At 42.4% G+C, this 17,927-nt stretch overlaps 1 protein-coding gene and 1 gene segment (V, D, J or C); both read right to left on the bottom strand.

Annotated features, from left to right (window-relative positions):
* Nucleotides 1–5,275: 5,275 nt before the first annotated feature.
* On the bottom strand, nt 5,276–13,157 carry LOC115143895 (Ig mu chain C region-like). The segment is given in 7 exon segments: nt 5,276–7,661; nt 8,153–8,470; nt 8,753–9,094; nt 10,549–10,659; nt 10,971–11,315; nt 11,755–12,096; nt 12,892–13,157. Coding segments are annotated over 7 exon segments (1,842 nt in total).
* An 88-nt stretch (nt 13,158–13,245) lies between these two features.
* Nucleotides 13,246–17,249, bottom strand: LOC115146325 (EKC/KEOPS complex subunit TP53RK). Its single transcript, XM_029688342.2, has 2 exons — nt 16,991–17,249; nt 13,246–14,334 (listed from the first exon to the last, which is right to left on the bottom strand). Exons 1-2 carry the CDS (start codon nt 17,214–17,216, stop codon nt 13,841–13,843), a joined length of 720 nt encoding a protein of 239 aa, XP_029544202.1. The 5' UTR covers nt 17,217–17,249; the 3' UTR covers nt 13,246–13,840.
* Between the last annotated feature and the right edge of the window lie 678 nt (nt 17,250–17,927).

Genomic DNA, 17,927 nt, shown 5'->3' with positions numbered 1-17,927 from the left:
AAGCACTTCATCATTACAGATGTGAGTGCTACAGGGCGATAGTCATTTATTCATGTTACATTGGAGCTCTTGGGAACAGGGATAATTGTGGTCAGTTTTACACATTTTGGGATTATAGACTGGGACAAGGAGAGATTGAAAATATATACAATAGGGGTGCGTGTGTGAGAGTCTGTGGATTTTTTAGATATTGTTATGAATTAAGGAAACAACAATAAAAATATATATAATATAAATAAGAATCATATATGCATATTAACAGCTGTAACAATGATAAACGTCCAACAGTGGTGGGGGTAAATGTTAGTTGGGACAGGTGGAGCAGGTGGCTTGTGTTGTTTCGGTGGGAAGAAGTTGTGTGTGTGCTGCTGCTCCAGTTTCAACTGTTCTGCCTGTGGCTATGGAACCCCGACCTGTTCACCGGACGTGCTACCTGTCCCAGACCTGCTGTTTTCAACTCTCTAGAGACAGCAGGAGCGGTAGAGATACTCTGAATGATCGGCTATGAAAAGCCAACTGACATTTACTCCTGAGGTGCTGACCTGTTGCACCCTTGACAACCACTGTGATTATTATTATTTGACCCTGCTGGTCATCTGTGAACATTTGAACACCTTGGCCATGTTCTGTTATAATTTCCACCCGGCACAGCCAGAAGAGGACTGGCCACCCCTCATATCCTGGTTCCTCTCTAGGTTTCTTCCTAGGTTCTGGCTTTTCTAGGGAGTTTTTCCGAGCCACCGTGCTTCTACACCTGCATTGCTTGCTGTTTGGGGTTTAGGCTGGGTTTCTGTACAGCACTTTGAGTTATCAGCTGATGTAAGAAGGGCTTTATAAAAACATTTCATTTGATTTGTAGGGGTGTCCATGTTGCTGGGGATCGGGAGTGTCTGGTGCGAGAGAGGCAGGTTGAAGTGGCCAGAGTCAGAGTAGCGCAGAAGGTGACATATGCTGAGGCAGTGAAGAAAATAGAGAAGTATGAGCCAAGGGTGAGACATCCTGAGAAGATCCCAGTGATTATTAGATTTGTGCCAGCACAGAGGGATAGGCTAACGAGTGATTTATGCTTCAGTAAGGTTGGCTTCTTAGCATTCATAGCAATGGTTATCAACTGTACTGCAGAAATGGAACGTAAATCACAGACAATAGATGTAAAAATAAAAAAAGTGGAAAAATGATTGGAACCTTTTCCCTGTTTGACCACTAGGATGTTATGACACCTCCACTGTGGGGCTCTGTAGTCTAGTTTGACATTTAGTAAATGGACCAAGGTGGAGGGGAGACATGTTTACTGTTGCCTTGTTGTAGGTGTTTATATTGTAAATACTGAACATGGAATAATAGAGATATTATAGATATTGACTGCCAAAATGCTGTTATTAATATAAATTACCAGATTTGCAAATGTAATGTATAACGATACCCAACTACATTGAAAATAGTAAGTTGACAAAAACATCTACTGACAGCAATTATATCATAAATATCAGGGGCCTGATTTGATCATAAATTGTGCATACCGATACGTTGAAATCAAAAAGTGATTTATATGCCTGGGACTTCATGTGAAACGTATTATTCACGTTGGATTTTGCATGAAAATGTTTTAAAAAATAAACATACAGTATTTTTAAAGAAGTGAGTTACGAATGAAATTACACATTTCTATAAATTAGTTCCCAGATAGACTGGGACAAACGACCATTGAGCAGCATATTCAGAGAGAAGGGAAGGCCCTTCAGGGGCTTGTTGAGAAATGTGATAACAGGTATCATGTCCTTAACACTAAGAACAGGGGAGATGTCACAGCGCTGCTGGAGAAGACAGAGAAGATGGTGACAGTAAACAGAGGCCTTTATAAGCTAAAGAGAGGGATACTAGAAAAGATTGAAGACAGAAGGAAAGCAGAGGATGAGGGAGTGAAACGGAGACTGACGGTGCAGCAACAGAGAGAGATCATTGTGAGACTAATGTGGATGTTTATCTGACGTCAATGATGCTTGTCAATTTTTGCACATTTTATAGTTATTTAGCTGAAAAACGTACCTATTTTGCTCTGTGTCACAATATACTATAACTTCTGACACAGAGCTAAGGCATATGTCTTACAACATACTGTATGTCTCATGTACATGGCAACAGTCAATGGAATATCAATTTAGCAAACAGTTTATTCCGAACAATGGCCATTTCATTCCTATAGTCATGTATGTCATCACCTAAAAAGTCTGTTCTATCTCTCTGCCAGGTGACTCCGTCCATCTCTCAGTGCTGAGGATTGTGCTGCTCGGGGCTAGATTATCTGGGAAGAGTTCAGCAGGTAACACCATCCTGGGCAGAAAGGAGTGCCTGTGGGTAGCTGCTCGGGGCTAGATTATCTGGGAAGAGTTCAGCAGGTAACACCATCCTGGGCAGAAATCAGTGCCTGTGGGTAGCTGCTCGGGGCTAGATTATCTGGGAAGAGTTCAGCAGGTAACACCATCCTGGGCAGAAATCAGTGCCTGTGGGTAGCTGCTCGGGGCTAGATTATCTGGGAAGAGTTCAGCAGGTAACACCATCCTGGGCAGAAAGGAGTGCCTGTGGGTAGCTGCTCGGGGCTAGATTATCTGGGAAGAGTTCAGCAGGTAACACCATCCTGGGCAGAAAGGAGTGCCTGAGGGTAGCTGCTCGGGGCTAGATTATCTGGGAAGAGTTCAGCAGGTAACACCATCCTGGGCAGAAAGGAGTGCCTGAGGGTAGCTGCTCGGGGCTAGATTATCTGGGAAGAGTTCAGCAGGTAACACCATCCTGGGCAGAAAGGAGTGCCTGAGGGTAGCTGCTCGGGGCTAGATTATATGGGAAGAGTTCAGCAGGTAACACCATCCTGGGCAGAAAGGAGTGCCTGAGGGTAGCTGCTCGGGGCTAGATTATCTGGGAAGAGTTCAGCAGGTAACACCATCCTGGGCAGAAAGGAGTGCCTGAGGGTAACTGCTCGGTGCTCAAAAGTAGCAGGGAGGCAGCTCCCTGTGGTAGACACTCTAGGCTGGTGGGGAAATCTCCACATAGAGTTCACTCCTAGAATGGTTAAACAGGAGATTATGCACAGTGTGGGTCAGTGTGTCCCAGGACCCCACACTCTCCTCCTGGTCATACGGAGGGATGTTTAATTCACTGAGAAAGAAAAGCAATAGAGGAACACCTGGAGCTTCTCAGTGAGAAAGTCTGGAGTCACACTATAGTGCTGTTCACCTATGGGGACTGTCTGGGAAACACAGCCATTGAACAGCACATTGAAAGTGAGGGGAAGGCCCTCCAGTGGCTTGTTGAGAAATGTAAAAACAGTTATCATGTTCTTAACAATGTCAACGAGGGTAATAGCACTCAGGTCACAGAGCTGCTGGAGATGATAGAAGAGATGGTGGCAGGAAACAGTGGAGATGTGTTTCCTGATCAGATCAAACTATCTGCACCAATCAGGAAAGCTGACAGTATGACGTGGCTTCCTCCAAACAGTAAGAATAATTCTGACTAAGATGTACAGGGGTCTATGCAGAGTATATTTCTGCGAATCTGACATTTGATAAAAACATGTAGAATCTATCTAAAATTCAAATAACACAATTTTTCCAGCATGAACATTGCCATTTTGTTTACTTTATAACCATTGTGATTAGGTTGATCAACACTGGTTCTAATTAATGTTCTTGTTTTATACCACAGTGAGTGGAGATGACAGATCTGACAGCCAGTCTCAGAGAACCTCTGCATATGGCTCCCTGAGCTCCATAGCTGAATCCGAGATACGCTCAGGATCCACTGGAGGAAATGGACGACTGATGATGCTGACAAAACCAGGAAAGAGAGCAGAGAACTATCAGTGGCTTCCTCCTAACAGTAAGCTATAAGCTGGTAACTTAATTTATATTATCTTACTCTGACTTCCGGTGTCCAACTCCCCATCTTGTTGTGTTGTTCCACAGTGAATGAAGATGACAGATCTCGTAGCCAGTCTCTGGGAAGCTGTCAAAAGAATTCTATGAGTTTCATAACTGAGTCTGAGACCAGCTCAATATCCAGAGGAAAATACAGGGGTCTGGAACAATCTGCATCAATCAGGAAAGCTGACAGTATGAAGTGGCTTCCCCCAAACAGTAAGAAGTATTCTGACTAAGATATAGTACAGGGGTCCATGCAGAGGATAGTTCTGGTAATCTGACATTTTCTTAACATTTATATAATCTATCCAAAATGTATTGAGCATGAAAATGATATTTTTTATGTTTAGTTTATAACCATTGTGATTAGGTTGATCAACATTGGTTCTCATTTTGCTAAATTTGGCTAAATATCTCCCTATTGGATTTCTAGAAAAACATTCCTTTGTCTGATCTTCCCCGTATTCATTTTGCTCCACTTTCTGGTCTGCTTCCTGTCTTTCAGTTTGGTGTAGGTTTTTCTTTTGATTGCCTCTTCTGCAAATTTAGTGGGTGCTCATGGTGGGTGTCTTTAGGTTCCAGTTGTTGTTGCTAGTCAACTTTCAGTGGACACCCCCATGAGTCTTTCAGAACCCCTCCTAAAATAGTGGTGGAAAAGGACCCAATGGTCATACTTAAGTAAAAGTAAAGATACATTCATAGAAAATGACTCAAGTGAAAGTCACTCAGTAAAATACTACTTCAGTAAAAGTCTAAAAATATTTGGTTTTAAATATACTTCAGTATCAAAAGTAAAAGTATAAATAACTTAAAATTCCTTATATTAAACAACCCAGTAGTACTTTTTACTTAGGTACACCACTGCTAAAATCCCACTTGTTTCATTTTGGTTGTGGTCAGTGACTTTTTGGTAGTTCCTCCTTCTGTTTGAGTGACATTATTTTGATATTATTTGGTTTTCTTGCTGGGAAAAAGCCACTACAAAATCCAGCTGATAGGGGCAACTGTGGATAACATATAATAACATATTTTATATTATTTTTAAGATAAAATATTAACTTAACAAAGGGGGAGTGGTAGGACCTGTGTTTTTAGATTTGCAAAAAGTATTTTATACTGTAAATCAGTGTTCTACTTTCAAAACATTCAAAGTTTAATTTCTCTCCCAATGCCTTAACATGTATGGATTCATATTTATCTGACAGAATTCAGTGTGTTAGAATCAATTGGAAAGACTCATTTTCTGGCAACTGTACAACCAGAAATGTCTAAACTTTCAAGAATTTTAGGTCCATGTAAAATATAAGATGTTTTAAATATAAAATAAATAAAAAATATAATTACAACGCTGTAAAACATGATCAGGGTTTCAGGATGTTATTTATTTTACTATGACTTTGTTTTGGTGGCAGTTATGAAAAAAAACACTGCAGAGTTCATTGAAAATGTCATGGTTGATTAGCTTTTTTTCATTAGGTAGGGTATTTTCTCTTGAACCATATAGTCTATCCACTACAAACCCATGGACAAGATGTAAAGATTAAGACCATTTTTTAAATGTATTTTGAACCCCCTTTTTCGTGGTATCCAATTGTTAGTAGTTACTGTCTTGTCGCTACAACTCCCGTATGGGCTCGGGAGAGCCAAGGTCGAGAGTCATGTGTCCTCCGAAACACAACCCAACCAAGCCGCACTGCTTCTTAACACAGCGCGCATCCAACCCGGAAGCCAGCCGCACCACTGCGCCCGGCCCGCCACAGGAGTCGCTAGTGCACGATGAGACAAGGATATCCCTACCAGCCTCTCCCTAACCCGGACCGACGCTAGGCCAATTGTGCGTCGCCCCATGGACCTCCCAGTCACGGCCGGCTGCGACAGAGCCTGGGCTCAAACCCAGAGTCTCTGGTGGCACAGCTAGCACTGCCCTAGACCACTGTGCCATCCGGGAGGCCCGATTAAGACAAATTTTAAATTAATATATTTTTTAAAAGTCATTCAAGTATAAATGACCTGTTTTAATTACATAAATTACTGGTCGTTTTGCAACCCTAGCCTTGAGCAGTCATGTCTGTGGGTATTAATGTTACACACAGAAAGTGAAAAAACTGTTTAAGTAAATTAAGGAAATAACCACTTCACTGAGCTGTCTGTTTAAACTACTGGCACACATCTCGGACACCCATGCATACCCCACAAGACATGCCACAAGAGGTCTCTTCACAGTCCCCAAGTCCAGGACAGACTTTTAGAGCCATGACTACATGGAACTCTATTCCACATCAAGTAACTGTAAAGCAGTAAAATTACATTTTAAAAACAGATTAAAAAACACCTTATGGAACAGCTGGGTCTGTGAAGCAACACAAACATTGGCACAAACACATACGATAACATACGCACTATACATGCACATGGATTTAGTATTGTAGATATGTGGTGAAGGGGCCTGAAGGCACACAGTGTGTTGTGAAAATTATGAATGTATTGTAAAGTTTTTAAAATGGTATAAACTTGCATTAATTTTGCTGGACCCCAGGAAGAGTAGCTGCTGCTTTGGCAGTTTGTTTTGATTAGTTCTTGTTTTCTTTTTTCTTTTAAAACCCATCTAGGTACTGATTGATGATTTAATTTGTCTGTCCATAATACATAAACTGAAGACCCAGAGCTCTGACTTAATGTATGTTACTATTAAAAAATATATTATTACAAATATTTATTAATATTTGTATTATTATTAAAATCATAATAATAATATTGAACCTTTATTTAACTAGGAAAGTCAGTTAAGAACAAATTCTTATTTACAATGACGGCCTAGGAACAGTGGGTTTAACTGCCTTGTTCAGGGGCAGAACGACAGATTTTTTTTAACCTTGTCAGCTCGGTGATTCGATTAACACCCTTTCGGTTACTGACCCAATGCTCTAACCACTAAGCTACCTGCCGCCCCAATTGAAGTGTTTATAGTGATCAATCTGCCATTTTCATACCGTATGCAGGATGTAAGTATATAGGGTTACGAACCTGTGTTTGTTAGATTAACTTACCTCAATATAAAAGGTGTAGTACTGACACTTTTCCTAGTTTAGGCCCCACATGAGCATATCTAGTATGCTACGACAGTTCAGAGCAAGCACCTTTTTCAGTTCAATATTTACAGTCTATCAGAAGATAAAGTGAACAGAATTAACAAAACAAGTATAAATGCATCAAATTAATTTACAAAAATAACCTTAGGTATACTATATACTTTAGCGGTAATATCCTTATATACATCCCAGACCTGGGTTCAAATACTACTTGAAATCATTTCAAATACTTGAGCCGTCCTTTATTGAGCTTTCCTGTTGTAATGGAACCAATAGAAAAGTCCCAAAAGTGCAAACACAGTATTTGATCAAAGGTCTGACTTCCCTTGACTAGGTGACTATGAGATCTGATGTGTGAACACCCTCTCCTCCGGTTCCTTCTGGGCACTGTGGACCACCCGGCACCTGAACTCTGAGCCGTAGTCCTCCGAGGTGTGGCTCAGTTTGAGGAAGCTCCACATAGAGTAGAGGCCATTGATGTTGAGGCTGGGTGGGGAGTTGAAGAACTGGCTGTTGGGGACCGTCTGGCCGTCCTTAAACCATGTGACAGACACTTGTTCAGGACAGAAGTCTTTGACACAGAGGTTGAGCGTGCACTCCTCATCCAGCAGAGGGAGTAGTGGCTCACACTTGATGAACATCACGCTTGGAGGAGTACCTGGTGAAGAAGACACATGGGTCCTATTCATTACAGTAGGCATCAAATGGAATAAATTGCCTGAAACAGGGAGGGAGTACTTGGACTTGTCTGAAAAGAAATTATCATTTTCAGTTGCAAAAATAGTTTTGCTATGATAAGCCCAAATGAACATAACTGATGACACACGTTTGCTCAAAAAAGTTATCAGAAGAAGACTATCTTGAATAACAGCTCCATCAGCTATATTCTGTCTGTTGATGCCTTCTGAGCAAAATTAGGAAAACCAACAAATAGAATTCCATTTCCAGGATGTAAACTTGCCCTCCAACTCATATTTCATCTACACATTATGATAATTACCACCATATAGCCTAGCTTTGATTGTCTGAATACATTTGTGAGATAAATGTAGAAACGTAACTAAAATAGAGTTAGAGGCCACATCGATTTTGAAAAAAAGAGTTTGTGACCCCTGTGCTAAAAAGAACAGCATGTCTTTGATTAGTTACCTTGTGTGTTAATATGGTAGAGAACGTCTTTGTATCCTGGCCCGGCGAAACTGGAGTGATACAAGCGGCATGTGTAGACCGCCTTCTCGTCTTCCTGAGCTATTGTCAGTTCGATCTTACTCCACATGCTGTACATCCGCTCGTGGTCAGAGAACGGTCCATAGTTAGTGGCTGTCCTCACCTGCTCCCCGTCATTTCTCGACCACTCGAGATGGAGGTCGTCCGGGTAGAACTTCTCGACCCGACAGCAGAGCACCAGCAACCTCTTCACCTCTGGGATCTGAGGCATGCTGGAGATGTGAAAGAACGATGGAGTCACTGGGGAAAATGAAGGGAACAGTGTGTTAAGTCAAAAGTGGCACATTTCTAGATATTGGTACAGATTCAGTTGGATGGACTTTTTTGGTTGTGTTTTATGAATGACAGTGTATATAAAATATTATATATAATGTTAATATGTCCACTCATTTGTATTGCTCTCAAGACCCACTTCAAGCTTGTACTACTACCCGACTTTGAACACAGAACAGTTCAGCATGACGTACTGGTTACATTACGTTATTACATTATTATAGTTATTCCATGACATTATTACATTACCTTTTACACTCACAGTGGTCTCTCTGGTGATCTTCTTGCCTCTGTACAGCACAACACACAGGTACTTAGCCTGGTCCTCCCTAACTGACAGACAGACGGACAGGGTGGACACGTGATGTGTGCTCTCAGAGTGGATGTTAGCCTGGTCACTCAGGTCCTTGTGGCTCAACAGTGCCTTTGATTGGCTATTGGAAGCTGCGTTACAGTCCCTGTTGGCTGTTATCTTGTACCATTTCACTTTGAGCTCTCTCAGTCGTACTCTTTTAATGGTGCATTTTAAGTTGGTCGGCTTCATGGCATAAACGATGGTGGGTTTGATGATGTCAGAGATGCTGGGAGGAACTGAGGAAAAATACACAAATATTATGACAATGATCATGCTACGTCGGTAGTCACTGTGATGCGTCGGTAGTCACCATGCTGTCAGGAGTCACCATGCTACATCAGTATTCACCATGCTACATCATTATTCACCATGCTGTCAGTAGTTACCATGCTACATCAGTATTCACCATGCTGTCAGTCATCACCATGCTACATCAGTATTCACCATGCTACATCATTATTCACCATGCTACATCATTATTCACCATGCTGTCAGTAGTTACCATGCTACATCAGTATTCACCATGCTGTCAGTCATCACCATGCTACATCAGTATTCACCATGCTACATCATTATTCACCATGCTACATCATTATTCACCATGCTGTCAGTAGTTACCATGCTACATCAGTATTCACCATGCTGTCAGTCATCACCATGCTACATCAGTATTCACCATGCTGTCAGTAGTCACCATGCGACTTCGGTAGTCACCATGCTACGTCCGTAGTCACATGCTGTCAGTAGTCACCATGCTACATCAGTAGTCACCATCCTACATCAGTATTCACCATCCTACATCAGTATTCACCATGCTACATCAGTATTCACCATGCTACATCAGTATTCACCATGCTACATTATTATTCACCATGCAACATCAGTATTCACCATCCTACATCAGTATTCACCATGCAACATTATTATTCACCATGCAACATCAGTATTCACCATCCTACATCAGTATTCACCATGCTACATTATTATTCACCATGCTGCATCATTATTCACCATGCAACATCAGTATTCACCATGCTACATTATTATTCACCATGCAACATCAGTATTCACCATCCTACATCAGTATTCACCATGCTGCATCATTATTCACCATGCAACATCAGTATTCACCATGCTACATCAGTATTCACCATGCTACATTATTATTCACCATGCAACATCAGTATTCACCATCCTACATCAGTATTCACCATGCTGCATCATTATTCACCATGCAACATCAGTATTCACCATGCTACATCAGTATTCACCATGCAACATCAGTATTCACCATGCTGCATCATTATTCACCATGCAACATCAGTATTCACCATGCTACATCAGTATTCACCATGCTGCATCATTATTCACCATGCAACATCAGTATTCACCATGCTACATCAGTATTCACCATGCTACATTATTATTCACCATGCAACATCAGTATTCACCATCCTACATCAGTAGTCACCATGCTGTCAGTAGTCCCCATGTTACAACGGTAGTCACCATGCTACATTAGTATTCACCATGCTGTCAGTAGTCACCATGCGACTTCGGTATTCAACATGCTACGTCGGTAGTCACTATGCTACATCAGTAGTCACCATTCTACAAGGTGTGCAGGTTTTTGTTCCAGCACAACAGAACACACCTGAATTTAATAATCACTTCTTGGATGTAAACGTACCTGTGTAAAAATACCTGTAGAAGACCATTGCACCACCGATGACAGAGAAGACCAGAAGAACACTAACAAGACTAGTAACTACCATCAGCGTTACAGCATGAAACCCTGGATCTGATGAGAGAGGAGTTAGAAGTACATGTTGATAAAATACACTAGAAATACACTGAAATTGACTTTCAGTCCATTGAAATACACTATGTGTATAGTAGTGTTCAGTTGAATCCTTATTAAAACACCCAATTGCATTTTTTTTAAAATTCTCATTGTATTTATCTGTATTTGTTTTTATGTTTATGTATGCTTAATGAAATATTTTCATTTATGCTCAGAGCCGCAAACTACATTTCCCCATGGAGAAAATCCAGTATAATTTGTTCTGAATCCCAATATAAAGCCGATAGAGTGGTGTGTTGGCTTCCCACCTTGCACAGTCAACAAGATGCTTTTGCTGTATTTTCCATCAGGGTAGGACCTATGTTCAATGTGACAGATGTACATGGCTCCTCCGCTCCCTACGGCTGAAGCCTGGACAGTGATGTGACTGCTGACACTGTAGGTGCCGTCTGGATTGGGCACAGCCATTCCAGTGCACACATCACGTGAGATGGCCCCGCGAGCCATGCTCCCACGGGCCACCCGGGAGCCATTTTGGATCAGCCAGGTCACAGCCAGATTCTCTGGGTAGAATCCTGTGATGTCACACATCAATGTCCGTTCCTCCCCCTCCATCACCATGGCGGTCTCTGGGAGGGACACTGAGGGTCTGGCTGTAGGGAAAAGTGGAGTAAAGAGTGTGAATTAATTTCCCTCACTGTGGCCTAGTTCACACACAATTAAATACATTGTACACACAGAGTGTGAAGTTGTGAACTAGGCATGTGTGTGTAAGGTAAAGCCATGTCATTATGTAAATAATAAGATACATCCATTAGGATACTACTGGAGGCCTATTCTCAACCATTTCACTTACTTTCACAGCAATAACAAATACGATTATAGCATCAGTGGAGGATGGTGTCAATAAAATTGGAGGACCGGCTCATTGTAATGACTGGAACAGTAACAAACACATTCCATTCCACTCATTACTATGAGCCGGTCTCTTTTCAACAGCCTCCACTGCCTATCATTGCTTCATTTTCTGCTGGGCTAAAATGTTCTGGTGATAAAATGTACAAAAGGGGCTAAAAGAACATCAGACAGCACCTGATACTTCCAGCTGTGAGGAAACTTTGTATGTGTTGGGAGTGATGATCACTCTACAGCGGTAGAGTCCCTCATCAGCCACGGTCATGTTGAACAAACGAAGGGATGCATTGCCCTGAAGGAACCCCGTTTGGTCGACTCGAGACCCTTCACGATGCACCTTGGCACTCTCGTTCTGGAACGTATACACTAGGTGCTTTATGGTCTCTTTATCCACCATCATCCCCCACTCAACCGTGATTTTCTTCAGCGGTACATGTTCAGGCTTCTTAAAAGAGCAGTTTAAGGTAACATCAGTGCCAGCTAAGATGGCGATCTTCTTTGTAGACTGGGCCTTTGCACCTACAGTCCAAAACACAAACCAGTTTGGGTAATATCTTTTTATGCCAGTCATGAGAGTTTGGGGTTGAGTGCCTTGCTGCAGTATTTGAATAAGAAAAATGTTCACATGAGACTGCGGCATGTAGCTGGCAGGTATTTTATGATATCACCCTGACTTACAATCAATACGTAGGATACAATATGTTTTTGGTCAATTTTCACTGATAAGCTTACTTTTTTTTTTTTTGCTGTCACCGTACCCAACCGGACACATTGGGAGCAGCGCCCCTGGGAGCACTTAGGGGTAAAGTGACTTGCTCAAGGGGTAGGTAGTATACAGGAATATGAGAGCCAACAACCAGATCACTTCTTGCAGATTTCCCCATAGGCAGCTTGGGGGTTCGACCACTGCCCCATAATTAAATCTGACATTTTTTATTTTATGTATTTATTTAACTAGGCAAGTCAGTTAAGAACAAATTCTTATTTACAATGACGGCCTACCCCGGACGACGCTGGGCCAATTGTGCGCCACCCTATGGACTCCCAATCACGGCCGGATATGAAACAGGCTATTCTCTGTTACATAAAAAAACATGCATAGCAGAAACAGCTACTGTAAGATATCTTCCCATAAATGTAGTAATGCAACGTTAAAGATTAGACGTGAAAAAATGTTTAAGAACTTGTTTCGTAGCCAAGACAAATACTATTGCTCTCTACTAGGACTGACTTTGACCTTTGTCCCACTACTCCGAAGAAACCTGTAGTTAGAATACAAAGACAATCAAAACACTGGTCAGTTTTTCCTCTTACCTTTACAATGCAAAATAATGAGCAGAATCGTAGTGACATTTTTAATATCCCAGCTACTATTCATTGGTAATCACTTTGGGTTTTTTACTGTGACAAGTGCATTGAGACTGGAGAGCAATTCTGAAAGTAAACTTTGACACAGATCTCAGTCAAGTGCGTTCCAATGCTCCAATTGAGTCACAGGAAAGCTCATAAGTTACCAAATATGGACATCGTTACGTAACAGTGAATATTGTGATTGGCGCAATAGAAATAGTATTGAGAAATCATTGCCTGCATACTGTGTGGGGCTGACTGAGGAACCACATTCTAGATTCTCAGCATACTAAACTAAACTGAAAGAACACAAACCAATAAAAGCGAGCAGTCTTTTATTTCAAAAACAAATATTTCTAGTATCATAAAATTGTGGCACTGACAGTCTCTATGCTTCCATACAAATATCAAATAGAACTTAACAAATCAGTGCCAAACAGGGCATGTCATTATAAATGCACAGATTATCTCGTAGGTTCCCTTTAACCTACCGTCGACCTTTCTATTCTCAACCGACCCACGGCCTCTTTCTCCCTCTCAACCGACCCACGGCCTCTTTCTCCCTCTCAACCGACCCACGGCCTCTTTCTCCCTCTCAACCGACCCACGGCCTCTTTCTCCCTCTCAACCGACCCACGGCCTCTTTCTCCCCCTCAACCGACCATCGGCCTCTTTCTCCCCCTCAACCGACCATCGGCCTCTTTCTCCCCCTCAACCGACCATCGGCCTCTTTCTCCCCCTCAACCGACCATCGGCCTCTTTCTCCCCCTCAACCGACCATCGGCCTCTTTCTCCCCCTCAACCGACCATCGGCCTCTTTCTCCCCTCAACCGACCATCGGCCTCTTTCTCCCCCTCAACCGACCATCGGCCTCTTTCTCCCCCTCAACCGACCATCGGCCTCTTTCGCCCTCTCAACCGACCATCGACCTCTTTCGCCCTCTCAACCGAACTTCATCAAGCTTTTTGATGACAGCGTGGGACTTCTTGGATGAGGCTGCGTAGGCCTTCAGCAGCTTCTCGAACAGAGCCTCAGTGTTGGGGTGGGTGCTGAGGAAAGCTTTCTCCAGCACGTACATATCCACTCCCTTGTCCTCGGGCAGCGCTGATATGTAGCTCAGGCCAAAGTCAATGAGGACCAGCTCCGTCTCTCCGCTCTCAGTGCCCGCCTTCAACAGCATGTTGGAAGTGGTCAAGTCTCCATGGACAACGTCCTCATCGTGCATTTTGGCCAGTATCTGACCCATCTTCTTAGCGAGCTGGTCCAGGCGTTCCTCTGGGAGTTTCTGGGCAGAGGAGAGCGGGGTGGAGGCGATGTGGTCTCGTACGGTGATGGAGCCGACGATGTCTTCAAGGAAGATGCAGTGGGAGGTGTAGTCTACAAAGTAGACGACTGGTGCAGATATGCCTGAACAGAGAGAGAGAGTGATAGAGAGATATATTGGTGGGGATGAGAAAGAAGGGGGGGGGGGTATAATTAGACACTAATACAGATCAGGGATATACAGGCTTGTATCTTATCTGATATGTACAATACATGGCCAAAGTATGTGGGCACGTGCTCGAACATCTTCCTAAATCATGGGCATTAATATGGAGTTGGTCCCCCCTTTGCTGCTATAATAACAGCCTCCACTCTTCTGGGAAGGCTTTCTACTAGATGTTGGAACATTGCTGCGGGGAATTCCATTCAGCCACAAGAGCATTAGTGAGGTCAGGCATTGGTGTTGGGCGATTAGGCCTGGCTCAGAGTCGGTGTTCCAAGTCATCCCAAAGATGTTAAATGGGGTAGAGGTCAGGGCTCTATGCAGGCCAGTCAAGTTCTTCCACACCGAATACCAACAAACCATTTCTGTATGGACCTCGCATTGTGCATAGGGCCATTGTCATGCTAAAACAGGAAAGGGCCTTCCCAAACTATTGCAAGCACAGAATCTTCTAGAATGTCATTTTATGCTGTAGAGTTAAGATTCCCCTTCACTGGAACTTAGGGGCCTAGCTCGACCCATGAAAAACAGCCCCAGACCATTATTCCTTCTCCATCAAACTTTACAGTTGGCAATATGCATTCAAGCAGGTAGCGTTCTCCTGGCATCCACCAAACCCGGATTCGTCCGTCGGACTGTCAGATGGTCAAACACGATTCACAACTCCAGAGAATGTGTTTCCACTGCTCCAGAGTCAAATGGCGGGGAGCTTTACACCACTCCATCCAACGCTTGGCATTGCACATGGTGATCTTAGGCTTGTGTGTGGCTGTTCGGCCATGGAAACCCATTTCATGAAGCTCCCGGTGAACAGTTCTTGCGCTGACCTTTTCAGAGGCAGGTTGGAACTTGGTAGTGAAATAAAATCAAATTTGATTTGTCACATACACATGGTTAGCAGATAATGCAGGTGTACCGAATCCACTCATTTAAAAAGGGGTGTCCACATTTTTTGTATATATAGTGTATGATCTGCGCTAGAACAGTATAGGCCTATCAATCATCAACATCCTTTATTGGAAAGATTTGACAGCTGTCCAGTTCTGGACACCTGTGCAGTGAGAAGCAGCTCTGTAAATAACATATATTTCAAGATGAAAAATGATTGCATAGAACCCCTGTAGTCACTCACTACCTCTTGTCCAAAGATTGCTCCCTCTGATTTTCAGTTGAATCATTCATGGCAGTGCGGACTGCATACAACAGTACATTTGGCCTATGCGGTAGGCCTGTTTTACATTCAGCAATTAGCAAGAGCAAGCCTGCTTCTCTCCCCGAATAAACTATTAGGTCTAGTAGAAAAATAAATGTCCTATAGCTTTTGCTGGGATGTCATGAGGTGAGGAATTGCCTACTGCGGAGAGGCGTGCATAGGCCTATAGACTATTGCGCACGGAAACAGCTGGGAGAGAATAGTGATGTGTAACTGAAGTAAGAAGTTAAGTTAGTTCTTTCATTAGCTAAATATTAGTGCATAGGCTAAATGTTTATCTGTGAAAGTGCCTGAAAATAAAGTTGACAGATTATGAAATGGCAGATCTGAGAGTTCCTCCAGGCCACTCTGAGCTCAATTTCAAGTCTCATAACAAAGGGTCTGAATACTTAGGTAAATATTTTTAATAAATGTGCAAATATTTCTGAAAACCTGTTTTCGCTTTGTCATTATGGGGTATTGTGTTTAGATTTTAGGGAGATTTTTTTTTTTTAAGTCAATTTTAGAATAAGGCTGTAATGTAACAAAATGTGGAAAAGGTAAGGTGTCTGAAAACTTTCCAAATGCACTGTATAGACTACATGTGAAGCATCCACTTGGCGTTTCCACTCACTACAAAATATGGTGATGAGAGAAAGCTTAGTGGCAGGCAGTGGGAGAAGATGGAACGAGATGGATTTTGGCAGACACATTTTCTAAATGATTAAACATTTGATGTCGATACAGTTGTATGTTTCCAAAACTACAATCTCCAAGACTTTACCCTTTGCGAAAGTTTTCAAAAAATTACGTTTAGGAGTGCAAGATTGAATTACGTTAATGCACACATGAACTTCAGACATTCCATAACGGAAATATGCAACTGAATGCTAGAATGCGCCAATAGGATCTCACAAACTCGTGCATGGCTCTGCCCAACTCCTTGCTTGTTCTGCCCACTATGATTAATATGCTACCATTTGACACGACATCCTATCGTCTAGGTCTTTTTTGGGTAAGTTATTTTTTTTGAAATCGTTGGTTAAAAGCTAGCAAGGTGGAGTCTGTGTACTTTGTGTACTTCCGTTTGTACCACAGCAGGGTAAAGCAACGCACGAGTTGAAAATACAGAACGCACTGCAGTACCCCATAACGTAGAGTTGCGGACTGCTCCATTGACAATTAATGACTTCCGACGGAACGCATTACATCTGGTGGACATGAGGCGTTGGTCAAGGCCGCTACGTCTCCAAAAACGTATTTGGTACGTTTTTTAAATAAAAGTAGGATTTTCGCGCGACCAGTTATCAAAACTCAACTCCGCCTTGATATAAGAGAACTGAGTTGAGCTTTTCTCAGCTACATCTTGGGCTAACGTTACTCACCAGCTTTTCGACAGCGAAGTATTGAGCGCACCTCTTGCACGGTTCTGCGATGTGTGAGTTTTTCATCCAACAACGGGTGTCTATACAATTTCGGAAACCTTTCTTTTACAATGGTTGGCTTGCCCAAAAATGATCCTCGATATACACGAGCTTCTGCACCCTGTTTTATCAGTTCTATTTTCTTAAGAAACTGCGGTAGGGCCACGCTGTTCCCCTCAACAGCCATGTTTACAAATCGCTGTATCTTCCTGACAGTTGGCACAATTACATATATTTAAAACTGCTGCCACCTTCTGTTTCGGCGTAAAACTGAAGAGGATCATAATTGATCATGTTCATGCCATCAGTCGAAATCTGAAAAAAGATTGGAGATAACGCAAGCCAGGTCACATCAAACATGTAATTCACAACTGGAAATGATAGCCCATACTGCCTACTGTGAGGTTAGTTATTAGACTGAACATTTATATGGGCTTTGCAGCCAATAATTTATTTACATATACTACTGTGAGGGTTTTTATTTAGCCTGCTTGTTGCTCTCAAGATCCCAAGGCATTAAGAAAGAATTATTATCCCAAGGGTTTCTCAGCTAAGCACTGCTTACAGTGGGTCCATGTGAACTACAATCCTGACGTTTCTAAATGTTAAAACAGATCATCAATAACCATCACTTGCAATACGGTTTTTGAAACATATGGAACTCATCTTTCATATTAGCAAAAATAGTATTTAAAATAAAAAAGATACACTTACTGTAAAAGGTCAGATCCATACGGCTGTGTGCCTCCAGCCGACGAACTACACTTCCTCCCTAGTTACACTTACTCACAGGTGTTTGAGCACCATAGATAGCTAATTAGCACAGGTGGTTGCTTCCATCTGCCTTCCGTAAACAAGCACTGTAACATGGATACAGTGCCTTCGGGAAAGTATTCAG

Source organism: Oncorhynchus nerka, linkage group LG2, assembly GCF_034236695.1.
Source record: "Oncorhynchus nerka isolate Pitt River linkage group LG2, Oner_Uvic_2.0, whole genome shotgun sequence".
Lineage (NCBI taxonomy): Eukaryota > Metazoa > Chordata > Actinopteri > Salmoniformes > Salmonidae > Oncorhynchus > Oncorhynchus nerka.
The sequence above is the reverse complement of the archived record's forward strand: the minus strand, read 5'-3'. Positions and strand labels throughout refer to the sequence as shown.